The following is a 21191-nucleotide window of genomic DNA, read 5'->3' on the forward strand; positions in this document are numbered from 1 at the left end:
ATTTTTCTATGTTTCATGAGTCACAAAATAGTGAGAAGATACCACACACACTTTTGTATACACACAGGCACCTCCTCCATATTAGATGATGTTTCCAATTTATTCAGCGAAAGACGTAAAGTTTTTTAGAAGTCAGGTGGCTCGACAGGCAGAAACAGATGTAGCATATCTCAGTTTATTTCCTTTGGCTCCTATTGGACTTAAGAGGGAGAGTAATTGTCATTTAGATTTTCTAGCACGTACACCACCATCCTTATATTAAACGTTAAATGATTCCTCTTACTGTAACCAGAATTTCACCTTATTGTTAAAGTAAATTCAGCACCACAAAGGCATAAACTCATCTTGGGGAGAAAGCAAGGTCACTAAACATGTGTTACTGAATAATGCCTCTGCCTGTTTTCCATAATTTCCAAATGCCCATTATTTTGCCCAATTATAAAGGTGACTTAGTTCACATGCTTTTGTTTCGAGCTAAAATGTCTTCTTCCAACGTGCTATCATCAAATAATTTCTTAATTCGGCTATTCTCATGTTAGCTCCAAGGAAAATGGACAAAAAATAAGTCTTAGTATTATGTATAATCATTAGACTAGATAAAGAAAACTTAAGAAGGAAAGAATTAAAGAACTCTAAGAAAACATGAAGGAAATAGGGAGAAGTTTTGTCTTTGATGAAAATCCTAATTCTATACATCCCCTCCATCGTTCTTCCAAAAATTGTCGGAAACAAATTCTTATTTTTTTAAATATGAAAAGCATAACAACTTAGATAACTATCCTTCAACATTCTTAGAAGGAATGAGTGAATCTAAAAGAACCTAAACCTAGCTCTAAAAAATTGAGAAATTATAAATTAAAAAAAAAATAAAAAATTGAGAAACTGAAATATTAGAGTACTTATTAAGGAAATTTAAGTGTATTTATTTGTCAGCTGAGTGTTTTAGAACAAACGACCCTCTTTTAACAGAAACATTTTTTCATTTATTAAACACTTATTGAATTGCTGCTTTGTGCCAGACACTATCATGATTTACTTAATTCAAACAAAAGTTGGACAAGATCCTTGTCCTAAGGGCTCCTAAAAAGTTGTATAATTTTATAACTTCTTTTCTTTTTAATCCTAGCAATTCCCGTCTCAAGGCATGATTAAATCATACATATAATTCAATAAACTTTGAAAATAAATTAAATTATAATGGGAAATATATGTTTCAAATAAAAAAATTAACACTCAATAAGTCATTGTTATTTTCACATTTGATATAATGGCTTAAAATTCTAGCAAAAAAATAAATCTATTTAATTTAACACGGATGAGACTAAAAGCCATTGTGTTTCAAAGTTTTCCCCAAAAATTCTGTGCAGGTTAACATGCATCTCTGCCTCTCTGGGTCATATTTTCTTTTTGTTTTTTTACATTCTGTAGAAATACTAGCTTCAGTAATGAACAACAGAATGATCTGTGATGAGGAAAGGGGGAAATAGATTTCACAGCAGAGGAAACCCATCCCATCAAAGTCAGAAATGAATGAAGGACACAACAATGAATGGTACCCAACTTCGAAAGCAGTAAATAAGATAATGTTGACTGGAGTACACTATTTTACCAAATTTTCACATAATCTTAAGTGGCATTAACAGAACTCTAGTACATAAAATCAAAATATGTATCCCCAGGAACATTAGGGCTACAGAATGTAAGCAGTTGCTGTATACAAACATCACACAAACAAAATGTTAGGGAAGGAGGGATAATTTCTATGATGATACATAAGTTAATGAAACCTTATTTACTATAAGTCTTTTCAAAACCTATAATTTTCTAGCTAAAGTCACATAACTTTCCAGAAGGAATGTATGATTTTTCATATTTAGCAAAAGTGTTTAACTTTTCTTCAAGAATCACGTTGCCTAATTGTGTGACACCTGAGACTCAGAGTTAGAGCCCAGAAGCTACAAAAGTCAGCATTACCCCATATAACAACTGTTTCAAAAGTTGGACAAGTGATTAGACTTCAACTGGAGATATGAATGAAGCTGATCTGGATAGGACTAATGTAAACCAGAATGCAGGGTAAAAGATGATATGGTCTATATTTTAAAACTTCAAATTTTGTAGGAGTCCAAGGAAAGTGTTTAAAACAGAAGAGGAGAGAGAGAGAAATTAACTGATTTTGAGAACCACTACATAAGCAGGCAAATATAGTATTACAAACCAACCATGTTATGCCAATTTTATGGATGAAGGAAATGAGGCTCAGTGTGGTAAACAGCACCCATAGTTCCATCAGAAGTAAATGATAGGCCTATCTGAATTCATAATTTATTTTCCTTTGCATATTTGGATTAATTCCTTAAATAACTGGATTTTATTCATTACAGAAGAATTTTGCACTTGATTTATATTAGACAAAATGGAAGTACTGGGAAAGGATGGACTCTGGAGGTTAAAAAAGAGCTGAAGGATCTACTTCCTGGAAGATGGCAGCTTAGTAAGACGCGCGGATCTTAGTTTCTTCTCCAGGACACCTACTAGGGGAGTAGAAACGATACAGAAAGCGCCCAAACCCACAACAGGGATAAAAAAGACAGCATACCCCATCCTGGAATGGCTGGCTGGCTGAGAGAAGCAGCTCGGGTGAGATCGCTGAGGCGCGCGGGCCTTACCGGGCGGGGTGGCAAGCAGCCGGAGTTACTCCCTTCCCCCTTCCCGGGCCGGCTGGGAGAATTGGAGAGGCGGTCCCCTGAAACCAAGGCGGCTGGCGCCCACACCATGCGCAGCCCCCGGACCAACTGAGAGAATTGGATCGGAAACCCCCAGGCTGCGGAGAACGGTGACAGGTGGGGGAGGCCCCTTCCAAACCCGTGACTCCCGGGGAACGTGCACTGTCTCGGGCGGGCCGCTGCCGCTGGCGCCCTCCCGCCACGCTTGTTGCCCAGGGCCGACTAGGAAATTCGGACGGGCTCTTTCCCTGGCTGCGGCGACCAGCAACCCTCCCTGCGTTCGGACCCCGGGCCGGCTCAAGCCGCTTCGGCTAGCGAACCCCCAGGACGGCGAGAGTTTTCCAAAGTTTAAGGTCCCACAGCACCTTTTACTGGTGGGACCCGCAGACAAACGTGTGCCACGAGCGCCACCTACTGGGCAGGATAAGAAAAACAGAACCCAGAGATTTCACAGAAAAATCTTCCAAACTTTTGGATCCAATACCCAGGGAAATCTGTCTAAATGTGCAGACGCCAACAGAAGATAACGGATCACGCTCAAATAATTGAAAATATGGCCCAGTCAAAGGAACAAACCAATAGTTCAAATGAGATACAGGAGCTGAGACAACTAATGCTAAATATACGACAGAAATGGAAAACCTCTTCAAAAACGAAATCGATAAATTGAGGGAGGACATGAAGAAGACATGGGCTGAACATAAAGAAGAAATAGAAAAACTGAAAAAGCAAATCACAGAACTTATGGAAGTGAAGGACAAAGTATAAAAGATAGAAAAAACAATGGATACCTACAATGATAGATTCAAAGAGACAGAAGATAGAATTAGTGATTTGGAGGATGGAACATCTGAATTCCAAAAAGAAACAGAAACTATCAGGAAAAGAATGGAAAAATTTGAACAGGGTATCAGGGAACTCAAGGACAATATGAACCGCACAAATATACGTGTTGTGGGTGTCCCAGAAGGAGAAGAGAAGGGAAAAGGAGGAGAAAAACTAATGGAAGAAATTTTCACTGAAAATTTCCCAACTCTTATGAAAGACCTAAAATTACAGATCCAAGAAGTGCAGCACACCCCAAAGAGATTAGACCCAAATAGGCGTTCTCCAAGACACTTACTAGTTAGAATGTCAGAGGTCAAAGAGAAAGAGAGGATCTTGAAAGCAGCAAGAGAAAAACAATCCATCACATACAAGGGAAACCCAATAAGACTATGTGTAGATTTCTCAGCAGAAACCATGGAGGCTAGAAGACAGTGGGATGATATATTTAAATTACTAAAAGAGAAAAACTGCCAACCAAGACTCCTATATCCAGCAAAATTGTCCTTCAAAAATGAGGGAGAAATTAAAACATTCTCAGACAAAAAGTCACTGAGAGAATTTGTGACCAAGAGACCAGCTCTGCAAGAAATACTAAAGGGAGCACTAGAGTCAGAACCAAAAAGACAGAAGAGAGAGGTATGGAGAAGAGTGTAGAAAGAAGGAAAGTCAGATATGATATATATATAATACAAAAGGCAAAATGGCAGAGGAAAATATTATCCAAAGAGTAATAACACTAAATGTTAATGGACTGAATTCCCCAATCAAAAGACATAGATTGGCAGAATGGATTAAAAAACAGGATCTTTCTATATGCTGTCTACAGGAAACACATCTTAGACCCAAAGATAAACATAGGTTGAAAGTGAAAGGTTGGGAAAAGATATTTCATGCAAATAACAACCAGAAAATAGCAGGAGTGGCTATACTAATATCCAACAAGTTAGACTTCAAATGTAAAACAGTTAAAAGAGACAAAGAAGGACACTATATACTAATAAAAGGAACAATTAACAAGAAGACATAACAATCATAATTATTTATGCACCGAACCAGAATGCCCCAAAATACATGGGGAATACACTGCAATTACTGAAAAGGGAAATAGATACATCTAGCATAATAGTTGGAGATTTCAATTCACCACTCTCATCAATGGACAGAACATCTAGACAGAGGATCAATAAAGAAACAGAGAATCTGAATATTACTATAAATGAGCTAGACTTAACAGACATTTATAGGACATTACATCCCACAACAGCAGGATACACCTTTTTCTCAAGTGCTCATGGATCATTCTCAAAGATAGACCATATGCTGGGTCACAAAGCAAGTCTTAACAAATTTAAAAAGATTGAAATCATACACAACACTTTCTCGGATCATAAAGGAATGAAGTTGGAAATCAATAATAGGCAGAATGCCAGAAAATTCACAAATACCTGGAGGCTCAACAACACACTCTTAAACAACGAGTGGGTCAAAGAAGAAATTGCAAGAGAAATTAGTAAATACCTCGAGGCAAATGAAAATGAAAACACAACATATCAAAACTTATGGGATGCAGCAAAGGCAGTGCTAAGAGGGAAATTTATTTCCCTAAATGCCTATATCAGAAAAGAAGAAAAGGCAAAAATGCAGGAATTAACTGTTCAATTGAAAGAACTGGAGAAAGAACAGCAAACTAATCCCAAAGCAAGCAAAAGGAAAGAAATAACAAAGATCAGAGCAGAAATAAATGAAATTGAAAATATGAAAACAGTAGAGAAAATCAGTAAGACCAGAAATTGGTTCTATGAGAAAATCAATAAGATTGATGGGCCCCTATCAAGATTGACAAAAAGAAGAAGAGAGAGGATGCAAATAAATAAGATCAGAAATGGAAGAGGAGACATAACTACTGACCTCACAGAAATAAAGGAGGTAATAACGGGATACTATGAACAACTTTACGCTAATAAATACAACAATTTAGAGGAAATGGACGGGTTCCTGGAAAGACATGAGCAACCAACTTTGACTCAAGAAGACATAGATGACCTCAACAAACCAATCACAAGTAAAGAAATTGAATTAGTCATTCAAAAGCTTCCTAAAAAGAAAAGTCCAGGACCAGATGGCTTCACATGTGAATTCTACCAAACGTTCCAGAAAGAATTAGTACCAATTCTCTTCAAACTCTTCAAAAAAATCGAAGTGGAGGGAAAACTACCTAATTCGTTCTATGAAGCCAACATCACCCTCATACCAAAACCAGGCAAAGATATTACAAAAAAAGAAAACTACAGACCAATCTCTCTAATGAATACAGATGCAAAAATCCTCAATAAAATTCTAGCAAATCGTATCCAACAACACATTAAAAGAATTATACATCATGACCAAGTAGGATTCATCCCAGGTATGCAAGGATGTTTCAACATAAGAAAATCAATTAATGTAATACACCATATCAACAAATCAAAGCAGAAAAATCACATGATCATCTCAATTGATGCAGAGAAGGCATTCGACAAGATTCAACATCCTTTCCTGTTGAAAACACATCAAAAGATAGGAATACAAGGGAACTTCCTTAAAATGATAGAGGGAATATATGAAAAACCCACAGCTAATATCATCCTCAATGGGGAAAAATTGAAAACTTTCCCCCTAAGATCAGGAACAAGACAAGGATGTCCACTATCACCACTATTATTCAACATTGTGTTGGAGGTTCTAGCCAGAGCAATTAGACAAGAAAAAGAAATACAAGGCATCAAAATTGGAAAGGAAGAAGTAAAACTATCACTGTTTGCAGACGATATGATACTATACGTCGAAAACCCGGAAAAATCCACAACAAAACTACTAGAGCTAATAAATGAGTACAGCAAAGTAGCAGGCTACAAGATCAACATTGAAAAATCTGTAGCATTTCTATACACTAGTAATGAACAAGCTGAGGGGGAAATCAAGAAACGAATCCCATTTACAATTGCAACTAAAAGAATAAAATACCTAGGAATAAATTTAACTAAAGAGACAAAAAACCTATATAAAGAAAACTACAAAAAACTGCTAAAAGAAATCACAGAAGACCTAAATAGATGGAAGGGCATACCGTGTTCATGGATTGGAAGACTAAATATAGTTAAGATGTCAATCCTACCTAAATTGATTTACAGATTCAATGCAATACCAATCAAAATCCCAACAACTTATTTTTCAGAAATAGAAAAACCAATAAGCAAATTTATCTGGAAGGGCAGGGTGCCCCGAATTGCTAAAAACATCTTGAGGAAAAAAAACGAAGCTGGAGGTCTCGCGCTGCCTGACTTTAAGGCATATTATGAAGCCACAGTGGTCAAAACAGCATGGTATTGGCATAAAGATAGATATATCGACCAATGGAATCGAATAGAGTGCTCAGATATAGACCCTCTCATCTATGGACATTTGATCTTTGATAAGGCAGTCAAGCCAACTCACCTGGGACAGAGCAGTCTCTTCAATAAATGGTGCCTAGAGAACTGGATATCCATATGCAAAAGAATGAAAGAAGACCCATCTCTCACACCCTATACAAAAGTTAACTCAAAATGGATCAAAGATCTAAACATTAGGTCTAAGACCATAAAACAGTTAGAGGAAAATGTTGGGAGATATCTTATGGATCTTACAACTGGAGGCGGTTTTATGGACCTTAAACCTAAAGCAAGAGCACTGAAGAAGGAAATAAATAAATGGGAACTCCTCAAAATTAAACACTTTTGTGCATCAAAGAACTTCATCAAGAAAGTAGAAAGACAGCCTTCACAATGGGAGACAATATTTGGAAATGATATATCAGATAAAGGTCTAGTATCCAGAATTTATAAAGAGATTGTTCATCTCAACAACAAAAAGACAGCCAACCCAATTACAAAATGGGAAAAAGACTTGAACAGACACCTCTCAGAAGAGGAAATACGGATGGCCAAGAGGCACATGAAGAGATGCTCAATGTCCCTGGCCATTAGAGAAATGCAAATCAAAACCACAATGAGATATCATCTCACACCCACCAGAATGGCCATTATCAACAAAACAGAAAATGACAAGTGCTGGAGAGGATGCGGAGAAAGAGGCACACTTATCCACTGTTGGTGGGAATGTCAAAGGGTGCAACCACTGTGGAAGGCAGTTTGGCGGTTCCTCAAAAAGCTGAATATAGAATTGCCATGCGACCCAGCAATACCATTGCTAGGTATCTACTCAAAGGACTTAAGGGCAAAGACACAAACGGACATTTGCACACCAATGTTTATAGCAGCATTATTTACAATTGCAAAGAGATGGAAACAGCCAAAATCTCCATCAACAGAAGAGTGGCTAAACAAACTGTGGTATATACATACGATGGAATATTATGCAGCTTTAAGACAAGATAAACTTATGAACCATGTAATAACATGGATGGACCTAGAGAATATTATGCTGAGTGAATCCAGCCAAAAACTAAAGGACAAATACTGTATGGTCCCACTGATGTGAACGGACATTCGAGAATAAACTTGAAATATGTCATTGGTAACAGAGTTCAGCAGGAGTTAGAAACAGGGTAAGACAATGGGTAATTGAAGCTGAAGGGATACAGACTGTGCAACAGGACTAGATACAAAAACTCAAAAATGGACAGCACAATAATACCTAATTGTAAAGTAATCATGTTAAAACACTGAATGAAGCTGCATCTGAGCTATAGGTTTTTGTTTTGTTTTCTTTTGTTTTGTTTTGATTTTACTATTATTACTTTTATTTTTCTCCCTATATTAACATTCTATATCTTTTTCGGTTATGTTGCTAGTTCTTCTAAACCAATGCAAATGTACTAAGAAATGATGATCATGCATCTATGTGATGATGTTAAGAATTAATGATTGCATATGTAGAATGGTATGATCTCTAAATGTTGGGTTAATTTCTTTTTTTCCGTTAATTAAAAAAAAAAAAAAAAAGAGAAGGGATAATTGGAGCTGAAGGGATACAGATTGTACAACGGGACTGGATATAAAAACTCAGAAATGGACAGCACAATACTACCCAATTGTAATGCAATTATGTTAAAACACTGAATGAAGCTTCATGTGAGGTATAGGTTTTTTGTTTTTGTTTTTTTTTCTTTCTATTATTGTTTTAATTCTTATTCTGTTGTCTTTTTATTTCTTTTTCTAAATCGATGCAAATGTACTAAGAAATGATGAATATGCAACTATGTGATGTTATTAAGAATTACTGATTGTACATGTAGATTGGAATGATTTCTAATTGTTTTGTTAATTCTTTTTTTAATTAATAAAAAAAAAAAAGAACTGAAGGTGAATTTCAGCCCTGCCACTTACTTAATACATTATATTGTGCTTTAGTTCCTCATTACAAAATAGGAATATTCCTTCCTCCCTCCCTCCCTCCCTCCCTTCCTTCCTTCCTTCTTTTCTTCCACATACTACCAGTGATATTTGAGCAAACTGAATGAAGGAAATGTGGAAAGAAGTAGGCTGGGAAGCTGAGTGAAATTATGAAGGACATTCCAGGAGGAGGTTTGTATTTTATGTTAAATATAAGGAGCCATTGCAGAGGAGCATTATCTGACTATCATGGAAAAGATCCCTGTTGCTGATATTTGGAGAAAATATGGAGGCAGCTATGGGGGTTGGGTAGTGGATGAGAAGCGAAAGTTAAAGTAGAGAGACCAGTCAGAGTTTTTTGTGTTCATGAAGGCACAAGATGGTGAAAGCCTGGACCACAAAGGGAACAGTGGACACTGGTAAAGGGGAGTTTCAGATATATTTTTCAAGGTAAAATCAATGAAGCTCATTAATATATGTGATGTATGGTTTACCAGAAAGAAGCAACTTCCAGATTTTTGGCTTAAATAACCTAAGAATAGTATGGTTTTAATGAATGGGAAAAGCAGGGATGGAGAAGGTGGATATGGAAAAGGAAAAATCAGGAATTCCATTTTGGATCTGTTAAATTGGAGAAGGTGAGGCATATTCAAGGAGGGGATTCCAGGCAGACATTTGGACATGAGGTTAAGGAGCTCAGCAGAAAGATGTGGGCTCCAGTGGAAAGCTGGGAATGACGAGCACATGAGAGTTTACAGTGATATGAACTGATGGGATCACTGGGGGAAAAAGGTTAGAGATGGAAAATAATAGCCTGGGATGGAACCTGAATAACTTCAACATGAGGTGGTCAGAAAAGCGGCCAGCAAAGAAAGTTTTAGAAAGAATGGACTGAGGAAGGAAGGAAAGAAGGACAGAGCAGTATTTCAAAGAGAGAGAGCCAGGCATAGGAAATGCAAAAGTAGCAAATCACTGACTGTGTTAAATGGATGATATTTTGAAATATTAGTGATTTCTTCTCCTACTGAACTTTCTATTCACTTTAACACTTCTCCCTTCTCAAAGCCCTGGAAAGATAAAAGAGGGTGGGATGCAGAGTTTAATTTGGGGGAGAGGGGCACTTCCTTCTTTAGAAATGGGTGCAAGGATGGGCTGGTTTAGAAATGAAAAAATGAGAGTTTATGTCTGATGGCAAGAATTCTCCCAGTCAAGTGTGAGGCTCTTAATCCAGATCAAATCTCAGTTTCACAGAATCATATAAAGCAAGGACAAGATACCAATAGGCATGAGTTCTGTTAACACCATATTGTGCAAAGCAAGGACTGTCTGTATGAACATATAAGTAGAAAAGGACAAGCAAATTGTAAAATCTCAAAACACATTGTAGAAAAAGAAAAAAATGAATGTTCTATAAAAAACCAAGCCTATTAAGTACTTGACAGAGCCAAAGAATAGATTTCTATCTGCTTAGAGGGCAGACTTTCTGAAAGGGAGGCAAAAGGTAATGGAGGGTGAGGTGTACAGGAAAAAAGGAACAGTGATAGAGGAAAAAGAAAATGAAAGCTTCCCGTCCTCATTCCTCTTTCTTTCCTCTGTACCTTTTACTTTGCTCGAGGCCATTATTACATTCACAGTGGAAGGACAGTCTCGGGGCTTCTGCACCTCAAGATAATTTAGCAGAGACAGAGGAGCAAATCGTATCATTTTATAGATTAACTGGTTTCTTAAAGTGACAGACCCTAATGACTGGAATGGCAGGGTAAGAGCTGAGCTCTGATGCCTCTAGATAAAAAAAAAATCCAACTCCGAAATGTGAGATGCTGGTGGACAAAAGACCACTGGTGATGCAACTACAAAACGGGAGAACTGCTGCTTACTTTGTAAGTACCAGACTAAACTGATGCACATTAGGTTTCGTGAACTAAATAAAGTCAAACCTAACTTTACTAAGTTGATGAAATAAGTATATTTTAAAGTACTTATAATTTCCCCTAGTTTAGTTTGCCCTTAACTTGGAATTGACCTCCATTTTAGTACCCCTGAATTGATTTTTAAGGTAAATATATAAAGCCCAGAGACATCTTCTAGACTAAAATTACCCTCTGCTCCACTTCCAATCTAATAGCCAGGTTTCTCTTCTCTGGTCCAGCTACATTTTGTGTCTGGACACCATGCTTTTCTCCCACATTGAAGAAGTAACTTTCAAAATTGAATGGAAAGCTGCCCTTTCAACAAGTATTGATCAGATTGCCTGAAACCCCCTAGATCTCTGTCCTACAGAGGGCTTGCTGCAGTCACTCTAAGACATTCCAGCTTGATTCCCTCTTTAGCTAAGTAATAGAAAGAGCCTATAAACCTTGTTCTTAAGTGACCTTAGTTCCCCTTGGATGTTCTGTGTTTTTCCTCCCCAGTACAGTCTCAGTTCAAATAAGTTATAACACATCCTTCCATATGACAAAGATAACCCAAATTCTGGACAGCATAGCAGTTACAATTCATTAGTTTTATATTTTCATAATCTCTACATTAAAAAGAAAATCACAGGTGCAGAGAAAAATGCTATAAAGTCGTAGTTTAGGAAGATTTTTTTAAAGCTTATTATTTAAGTCTGTCTTTATTTTGAGAAAGTGACTTCAACAGGTCATGGTGGGCCCTAATTCAGACAGTACAAGCCAAAATTCCACCCCTTACTGCCATGCTAAACAGGAAGAAACACATAAAACTGTCAGGTCATTTCACTGAAAGTTCTGTATTGGAGTTAAAAAAAAAAAAAAAGGAACATTTCAGTAGTAGTCTGGAAGGTTTTATTTCATTTGTTTGCCTTATAAAATCGTGCTTGGTCATCTTATTAGAGGACAACCTTGCTATAGAAAACACAAGCCTGCTCCATGAAATTATGCATCAACAAATATTGATTTGCACCAGATTGGACCCTGGTGCAGGAAGGCAAAGCTATGGCCCAAATGGTCCCATTGATTCAGGATAGAAGAACTGTGTCTTCTGTCTGTTTTGACTCTCCAGGATTTCCCTAACTTTTTCCTCATCAAAAATATATCAGTCTGCAGACTGAGGTGTTGAGTGAATGTGCCAGGAGGTATGAGGCGCTGAGCAGGAGGGTAGAGCTCTTTGCACTTCCCTATAAAGTCCTGCCCGCCACTGGCAACCTCATCTTGCCTTTCGTCTCTAGCCACTGCTCTGGCTTCTTGCTAACTATGCTTCTTTTATTAAGTTTTCACGCAAAGGCAATCTCACCCATACCAGAATAAAATAGGACCACGCTTTCATCCTCCCAACTTTGATAGAATCAAAACAGATGTGGCATATTTTAGGAATGTAGCAGAAGGTATGTTAAACTTATCACCTATATGCAGCAAAACCTGATAAAACTTAGTTGATTCCTCGGTCCATGCTCTTAATTTTCGTGTTTTAAGGCAACAAACAGGTAATTATGCTACAGTGAGTTATGAGAAGGGAGTGCCATAAAGGCACTATAAAATACATTCACTAAAAAAAAAATTGGGGGAGATGGAGAAGGGTCCACAAGGAAGAGTTTCCTGAGAAGTGATGTCTAAGCTGAGATTTTAAGGAAGGGAAGAAAATAGCACATGAAAATCAGGAAACTCAGACAGAAAGATGAAACTCAGAATTACATGGTTGTTAATTCACAGAACTAGCATTCAAACTGTCACCAGAGAGACAAAAAGACTTGGGTTTAAATCTTAATGCGAGTTACTTCACCTTCTTAAGCCTTCTCTCATCTGTGAAGTGGCGATGAATTGACATTTAATACAATGGGTATGAAGTATCAATCAGTCAACAAATGTTATTAAGTTCATTATCATTGCCTCCTTCTTAGGCTGTAAGCTCTGATGGGTAGGCAGCATGTTGACCTTGCTCACAGAGTTATTCCAGGGCCACACCCAATGCCTGGCATATCATAAATGATTAATATGTGTTGAATTACTGAATAACTTATTGAAGGAATGAAGTAATACGTGTAAAGTAACAGTCATAAGGCTAATAGTTTCTCAACAAATGTTGGCTTTCTTTACCTACTACTATGTCAGTAAGATAAGCCCTTTTCTTAGATAATCCTCTATGGAAAGTGTGAGTATTCTTAAATGTTATTTGGTATAGGCATCCAGGTTCTTAAATACACTTATGATTAACAGCTGTCCAGTCCCTCTTGGCAATAGGTGCGGCATGATCCACTGTACAACTGCCAGCACCATCCCCAATAGAGATAATAAATAGGAAGAAGGATCGCTATGTCCAACACAGAATGTAATTCTGTGCACATGACCTCAGAGTTGTCTGCAAGAGGAAAGAGCTACACACAAATGCTGTATGTCATTAATGAGGTCCTAAAATTTTAGGTTAATTTTGTTCTCCTTTAATAAGTTTGGATTTTCAGCTTTTAGATGGCTGTGAGATTGTGTTGGAACAAAGAAGCTCTGGAAAGCTCTTTGGCTTCTGTGGCTACAGTGAATTGTATCACCCAACGGTCCCTGGGCAGTGTGTTGCAAAGTGGACACGCTGCCACCAAGGCCTGTTGAGAGGGTCACAGTCATCATATTTGAAAGTAATTCTGGCCATTTACACAAAGACACATTGAGATTTGCTTAATGTCCTCTTTTACCTTTTAAGCTTACCCTCAACCTGAGCGACAAGTGCACCCACAGGCTTCAGGAAGAGAGCGTGTTAGCGTCAAAGAAAAGGTGAGTCAAGTAACACTTTCATTTATCTTTCTTTAAAAATGGGGAAAATGTGCTTAGGAGCTTAAGAGAGATATTTCAAACAAATGAACGTGTGCTGCCAAAGTTTTTGAAAATAATTATCATACTAGATGACTGACGTTATCTGACTCCAACACAAATAATCTTATGTTGTACTCAACACCAACCTGTTCTAATGATTAAAACACTTTCCCATTATTACACTTTTCTGCCTTTCCCTCCCCATGTAGTTTCCAGAAGTAATATAAGTACAAAATATCCAATAACCTTTATTTTTAATAATGTGTTTATTAAAATAAAAAAATTTTTAAATAACTCCGTGCTTCTGAAACAGCACTGCCTCCACCAGATTTCTAGGATGCAGAGCTGATTGTCCCCACAGGTTAGCAAATCAGAGCCTGGGGCTTTCCACGAAATGCTCCAAGCTGTTGTTTATTTCACAATAGGTTCCTTCTGCAGTTCAGTAATACATTCAAGTAGAGAACAACTGTAAAATGGAAATGTGCACTGAATGTGGAAAAATGCATACCAAGTATTAAACAGATGCCTAAAGAACTCAGTTGACAGAACAAATTGCGTTTAAGGTTGATATAACAGATTTAATTTTTGTTTTTCTTTTTACTTTTGCACATAAGGTGATTCAAAGGCATTCATCATAGCATGTTTACAAGTTCACCAATTACTACTTTGCTCTTTTGATCACAGATCACCCACATTTCATCATAAATACCTGAATAAGCAGTGAGAGTCAGCATACTTTAAAGAATAAACTACATCTCAGATCAGCTTAAAATAGAAATTACTTAAGGGAAAACTTGATAAACAGCCCCTTTTTCCTGCCTAAAGTCTAACTTTCTACTTGCACTCGAGTCTGCATTTGCTCTTGTCTCTTATAGATTTAGCTCCTGTGCCCCCTCTCTCTCCTAGATCATTCTATCAGCATACAAACATACTATAAAATCTTATAAAGCACACTCCCCCAGACCCTGAGTCTCTCTTCAACCTCACTTCTTGCTCCTGCTCATCATAGACCTTTTTGAAGGAATTGTCTATGTACTCTCTTTCCACCATTTCCCTTCCGTAAGCTCCTATACCTACTCCCACATAAGCTTTCTCTCATACAGCTGTATCTCAGTAAAGCAGGTTAACAATTTGGGTTAACAGTGGCATACAGTTTAACAAATCCAGGGGCTAATTCATGGTCCTCATTCTACATACCCCTCAGCTACATTTATACAATTGATCATTTCACTCTTCCTTACATTTTCTAAGCCCATCTCTCAGTGTATCGCTTTCCCTGGCTCTCTTCCCCCTTCACTGGCTGATCCTGATGAACCATCTCTCCCTTTTCCTTTTCCTTCTCTCCACCAGGTCTCATCTCTCACTATACTCTCTATGGGTGGCCTCATCAAGCCCTGGGGCTATTTATACCTCAGTGTCAATAATATCCAAATGTATATCTGTAGTTCCAGTATGTCTTGAGTTTCTGACCCATGTAGTAGGTATTTGACATTTCTGCATGGATGGCCAGTTTAAACTCTGCCTTGGGCTCTGTTCTTCTCAGCAAAGGTGCTACAAACCACACAGCTGTTCAGTCCCAAGCCTAGGAGTCTTTTTGACCTCCTCAATCTCACTCTGCTCATATTCAGTCTAGCAGCCATTCCTGTTGACTCTATATGGAATCTGATCCCTCTTCCTCATTCCACTGCTAAGACCCTGATCCAGGCCACTATCATCTCTCACCTGGATTTGAGTTAGAAACCTTGGCTTGTCCCTCTGTCCTTTCTCTTATCATCTTGTAGCTGCTTCTCCTCAAAACCAAGGGTATCTTTCAAAAACAAAACAGATCATGGTATTTCCCTACTCAAAACTGTGCAATGGCTTCCTGTCCAAACACCCAAAATAAAATTTAAACTTCCTTTTATTGCATATAAGGCCACAAAATATCTGGCTTCTTTATTATTCTGGCTCCTCTCACACTTATCACTCTGCCCCTGACCTCTCCACATAGCCACTCTAGCAGTAATGCTGTTACTTGAATATGCCACATTCAGTCTCACCTCAGAGCCTTTGCAGTTGCCATACCCCTGCCTGGAAAGTGCTTCCTCCAGATTCTCCCTTCCCTTTACTGGCTCTAGAGGCTGAAATATCCACTACTCAGAGAGGACCTCTCCATCCATTCTACATAAAATAACACTCACCCTTACTCGCTGCTTAATGCCTTCCTCTGCTTGATTTTCTTCACAGCACTTATCACTACCTGAAATTATAGTTATGGTACATATATTTACATGTTTATTAGAATTCTCTCCAATTTGAATGTAATTTTCTAAGGCAGAACCTAACTATCTTATTCAAGTTTGCATTCTTAGCAACTAGAACAATGACTGGCACAAAAGTGACATTCGATAGATGATACATTGAATGAAACAATAAACTATAGATTTAGGTAAGAAATCTATACTTTTATCATGCTTTCAAGTCATTGTCAAATCTTTTCTTTTTTTTTTTTTTACACGGTCAGGCACCAGGAAATGAACCCGGGTCTCCGGCGTGGCAGGCGAGAACTCTGCCACTGAGCCACCATGGCCCGCACCAAATCAATTTTAAATTAGCTTAGATGAGAAGAAAGGATATTGTACAGATGCCAATTTTCAATATTTTAAGAATTTAATAAAAGTTCAATCAAAATCGCAAAAAGGGGCAAGCCATTTTGGCTGAATGAAGGCAGATCTAGAAAAAAACATGTTGAAATATTCCATCCATTAGGATGATCAAATAAGAACACCAAAGAAAATTTTGAAAAAGATGAATAATGAGAGATTATGTGGGAATAAACAAAAAGAGAGAAAGTGCTGTGAGGAATTTTCCCTTCAAAGTGCTAAAATATAATTTAAAGTGAAAGTGATCGCTAATACGGTGCTGCTAAAAACTCAACAAGAGATAAATTTAATAGCTACAGTAGCTATGAAGGAGGTCTTAATTATATAAATTTAATATATTTTAAAGTAAATATCACAAACCAATAAAGGAAGGATGAATAACATTTTTAAATGATATTGGAAAACTCAGGAAATTGGGAAAACTATAATAAGGTCTTAACCCAGCATGACACAACAATGACACAAAATTCTGAGCCAAACAAAGAGATGAGTATTAGAAGTAAATTATCAAAAGGACTGACAAATGTAGAAGTAAATACTTAATGGATCTTAGGGGTGAGAAAAGTCTTTTTATTCCCCTTTTCTTTACTGTATAATATAACATATACACAAAGCAAATAAACAATAAGGAATAGTTTTTAAGCACTCTTCCAAAAGTCATTACAGGACTGATCCCTGAGTTTCTCATGGGCTACCAAACAATCCTCTCAGATTTTTCCTTCTAGCTGCTCCAGAACATTGGAGGCTAGCAGGAATGCTTTTTAACCATCACAAATGACTTTTCTTCTCTTTTTTTTTTGTTAATAATAACATATATACAAAAAAGCAAGAAATTTGAAAGCACCACACCACAATTGATGCTAGAACACATTTCAGAGTTTAACATGGTTTCAATTCCAGAATTTTTGGTTTTCATCACTAGCCGTTTTTAGGTACTGGAGACTAAAAGAGTCATCAATTTAATGATTCAGCAATTATATTCATTTGTTAAATCCTATCTTTTCTGTGTAAATCCACGATCACCTTTGATGTTTCTGTCCCTCTTTTTAGGGTTGTTTGGGCTATGACCACTCTAAATTTTTCATGTTGGAAGGGTCTGTCAAAAATATGGGTTAGCGTGATGGAACTAGCTGATGTTCTGTAGAGGTTGGGCCCTCTAGGTTTCAGGACTTATCTGGTCCAGGGACCCATCTGGAACTTGTAGGTTTCTGGAAAGTTACTCTAGTGCATGGAACCCTTGTGGAATCTTCTATATTGCCCTAAATGCTCTTTAGCAAGAATGGTCCTGCTTGGGGTTTGGCAGGTTAGGATAGGAAGCAATTTCTAACTGAAGCTTGCATAAGAGCAACCTCCAGAGTAGGCTCTTGACTCTATTTGACTATCAGCCACTGATTCTTTATTAGTTACACCTCTTTTCCCCCTTTTGGTCAGGATGGAATAGTTTGATCCCTTGGTGCCAGGGCCAGACTCAGCCCTGGGAACCAGCTCCCATGCTGCGAGGCAGACTTTCACCCCTGGATGTCATGTCCCATATAGTGGGGAGGGCAGTAATTTTACTTGCAAAGTTGGGCTTAAAGACAGTGAGGCCACATCTGAGCAACAAAAGTGGTCCTCCAGAAGTAACTCTTAGGCATGCCTATAGGTAGGCTAAGCTTCTCCACTACCTACATAAGCTTCACAAGAGTAAGCTTCAAGATCAAGGGCATGGCCTATTGATTTGGGTGTCCCAAAATTTTGACACAGTATCAGGGGATACTCTGATGATAAAGTTTAACAGTTCCCTATTTTTTCTCCCATCACCAAAGGAACCCTTCCAACCTTTCTCAATCATCTGCTTAATAAACTCTAGGATGTATCCAACGTTACATTAAGCCACATGGGATTAAAGGACCTCCTTCTTACTCTGGGCTCCCTGCGTTTCAAGAGCTATACAGATAGGTTGAGGTAGATTATGTGCTCTCAAGAAATTTCAGTTACAGAACAAATAGATCTTTCTTCCTTTGTTCTCAAAGAGTGTGTGTGGTTCTAAAGTATACACAACATCTTCCTTATCCTTGTGTCCTGAATTACTTTAGCTCCAACCTGATCAAGCTCATTTCCATCTCTAAATATCAGGTTATAGATAGATATATAGCCTCTCGAAATCCAGAAATAATAATTATCACCCTGCCTTCTTAGGCATAACTTTCATAGGAAAAATATCAATAGAGGCAACCACATTAAATAAACAATTACAAAATATAAACATATAGAAAAGGCGATTTTCAAATTAATAACAATCTAATAACTATTTCTCAAAGACTATAAGATTAATATTATCAGTAAATAAATAAATTGCTCCTCCAAATAAGTTGCCTCATCAGTAAAATAAGGAAATCAATGCCTGCTTTGCAGAAAGTGTTACCTGACAAGTTCTTGGTAGGTATTCAGTAAGCCAGTTATTATCAGCAACACATTTCAAAGAAAAAAACTGGTATTTAAATAGAAAGTGAGCAAATGACAAAAACAAGTGCTTGCCAAGTGATCAAATTAAACAAATATAAATTAAAACCATGGGTTACCATATTCACTTGGCAAATAAGAATTACTCCATTTTCAAAAACTACTCTGGAAGTGTTGATGAAAATGTAAATTAATAGAACTTTTCTCAAAGTTATTTGGCAATATACTGTACTTCATCAAATCTGAATGTAAGGTACGCCATAATTTTAAGAACTGCTAAAAAAAAAAGCTGACAAGGTGTAATGACATGCCATCAATATAAAATGCATATGAATTTCAGAGATGACAAAATGTAAAAAAATTACACAATATTGATGAGATATGCTACCATAGAAGTCTTAATAAAAGACTCATCTTCAGCATTGCCACATGCAACAACTGTTAAGGAAATTGAAAAAGAGATCAGGCTTCAATTGGAGATAAGAAAGAAGCCAATAGGGTCAGTACTAAGGTAAACCAGAATACGAGGATAAGGAGGACACTATATGTATTTTAGAACTTCACCTACTCTGTGGGCTCAAAGAAGAGAGATTTATTTTGTTCAACACCTAAATTTTCAGTAGCATGTAATCTAACTCAACCTATCTAGATAGATCATCTAAACAATCTGAACACAGGAGGCCCAGAATGGGAATGAAGGCATGTAATTCTGTATAGCCTAATATAATGCCCAGATACATTCCCAGAATAGATTGAGCAGATAATTAAAAAGTATTGGCAAGGACACAAATGGACATTTGCACACCAGTGTTTATAGCAGCATTATTTACAATTGCGAAGAGACGGAAACAGCCCAAATGTCCATCAATAGTCAAGTGGCTAAATAAGCTGTGGTATATACATACAATGGAATATTAAGCAGCTACAAGACAGTATAAAGTCATGAAGCGTGTAACAACATGGATAAAACTTGAAGACATTATGCTGAGTGAAATTAGCCAGAAACAAAAGCACAACTACTGTATGGTCTTACTATTATGAACTAACATTAATGGGTGAATTTTGAGAGTTAATTGTTGCAGTAGGGTTTGAAATTTATCACTTTTCTGTATATATGTTTTTTTTCACAATTGAAAAAAAAGACTAATCCAACATGGAATCTGACACTTAGATGCTGGTTATACAGTTTTGGTTTTACAGAAAAAGTACATAGAAAGTACAGAAAGTTCTTATATAGTCCCTCTCCTCCCTACCCAGAGTTTCCCTTATTATTAACATCTTGCATAAGAGAGGTACCTTTGTTACAATTGATCAACCAATATTGATAAATTATTAATAAACTCACTTATTCTTTGGCAATTGTTTCTTCTTTCTATGATGTTGGTTACTTAAACACTGACAGGTAAAACTATAATGATTGATTCAGTAAAGAGCTTTTGGTGTTGAGCAAAGGCAACCCCAAAACCTGTGATGCAAGTGAGTGGCAGAAAAGCATTCCAAGGACAGGCCCTTTCGAAGACATTCCCACCCCACCCCTCACTTCCCAATTAAGATTTATATTTTTAGATATTTCTCCATAGCACAACAAAATAGCAATTTTTAAAACTTCATCTCACCTACATTTCTTCACATTTGCTAACATGTAAAAGCTCTAAAGACACTGTTTCATAGGAACTTTAAAAAATATCCGGGGAACACTGTGAAGAAGTCTGATTCCTAGCAATTAGACCAACCAGGTCAGGGCTCAATAATTTGGACATAATAAGTATAACCTCATTTTGTAATCATAACGATTGAAGTCTCACAAATTTTGAATCCATACAGATATATACATTCTTATTTGAATTCAAAGGGCTATATTGTTTGAGCCTGTGATTCCTTTCATTGCTAAGATTATGCACCAGATGAAACATGCAGTCTTATTCTATCACTCTTGTGCTTTCTACCAATGTCTACTACATGTCGCTTTTATTAGGTATTGAAGGGCAACTATGGGAAGAAGATAAAAATATAGGTACTTCAGCTATTACACAAGAAACCAAATCACAGTGAAATCCGTCACTGGGACCTGAATCTTCTGAATCCCCTATACTGGGCTGTATAGAAAAGAGATGGATGGTTTGGTGACCAGATCAGGAATGGCTGCATATATGAAGCAGAAGTAAATGATAGGTAGGTGAAATTAAGGGAAAAAACAAGGTGGCAACCAAAGATAAATCTAGAGTAACAAAGACACCTAGTGTGCTGGTTTGAAAGGCTGTATGTCCCCTAGAAAAGTCATGTTTTAATAAAAATCCCATTTTGTAAAGGCAAAATAATCCCTATTCAACACTGTATGTTTGAAACTGTAATCAGATCATCTCCCTGGAGATGTGATTTAATCAAGAATGGTTGTTAAACTGGATTAGGTGATGACATGTCTCC

General features: G+C 37.2%; 1 protein-coding gene across 2 annotated transcripts in view; it reads left to right on the top strand.

Annotated features, from left to right (window-relative positions):
* Window positions 1-21191, top strand: part of LOC143682774 (uncharacterized) — a 105815-nt gene that overhangs the window by 45935 nt on the left and 38689 nt on the right. For both annotated transcript variants that reach the window (XM_077159264.1, XM_077159265.1), the window contains exon 4: window positions 13574-13644. In XM_077159264.1, the coding sequence (XP_077015379.1) occupies window positions 13574-13644 (71 nt within the window). The remainder of the gene's footprint in view (window positions 1-13573; window positions 13645-21191) is intronic.

The sequence above is a fragment of the Tamandua tetradactyla genome, chromosome 5, assembly GCF_023851605.1.
Source record: "Tamandua tetradactyla isolate mTamTet1 chromosome 5, mTamTet1.pri, whole genome shotgun sequence".
Lineage (NCBI taxonomy): Eukaryota > Metazoa > Chordata > Mammalia > Pilosa > Myrmecophagidae > Tamandua > Tamandua tetradactyla.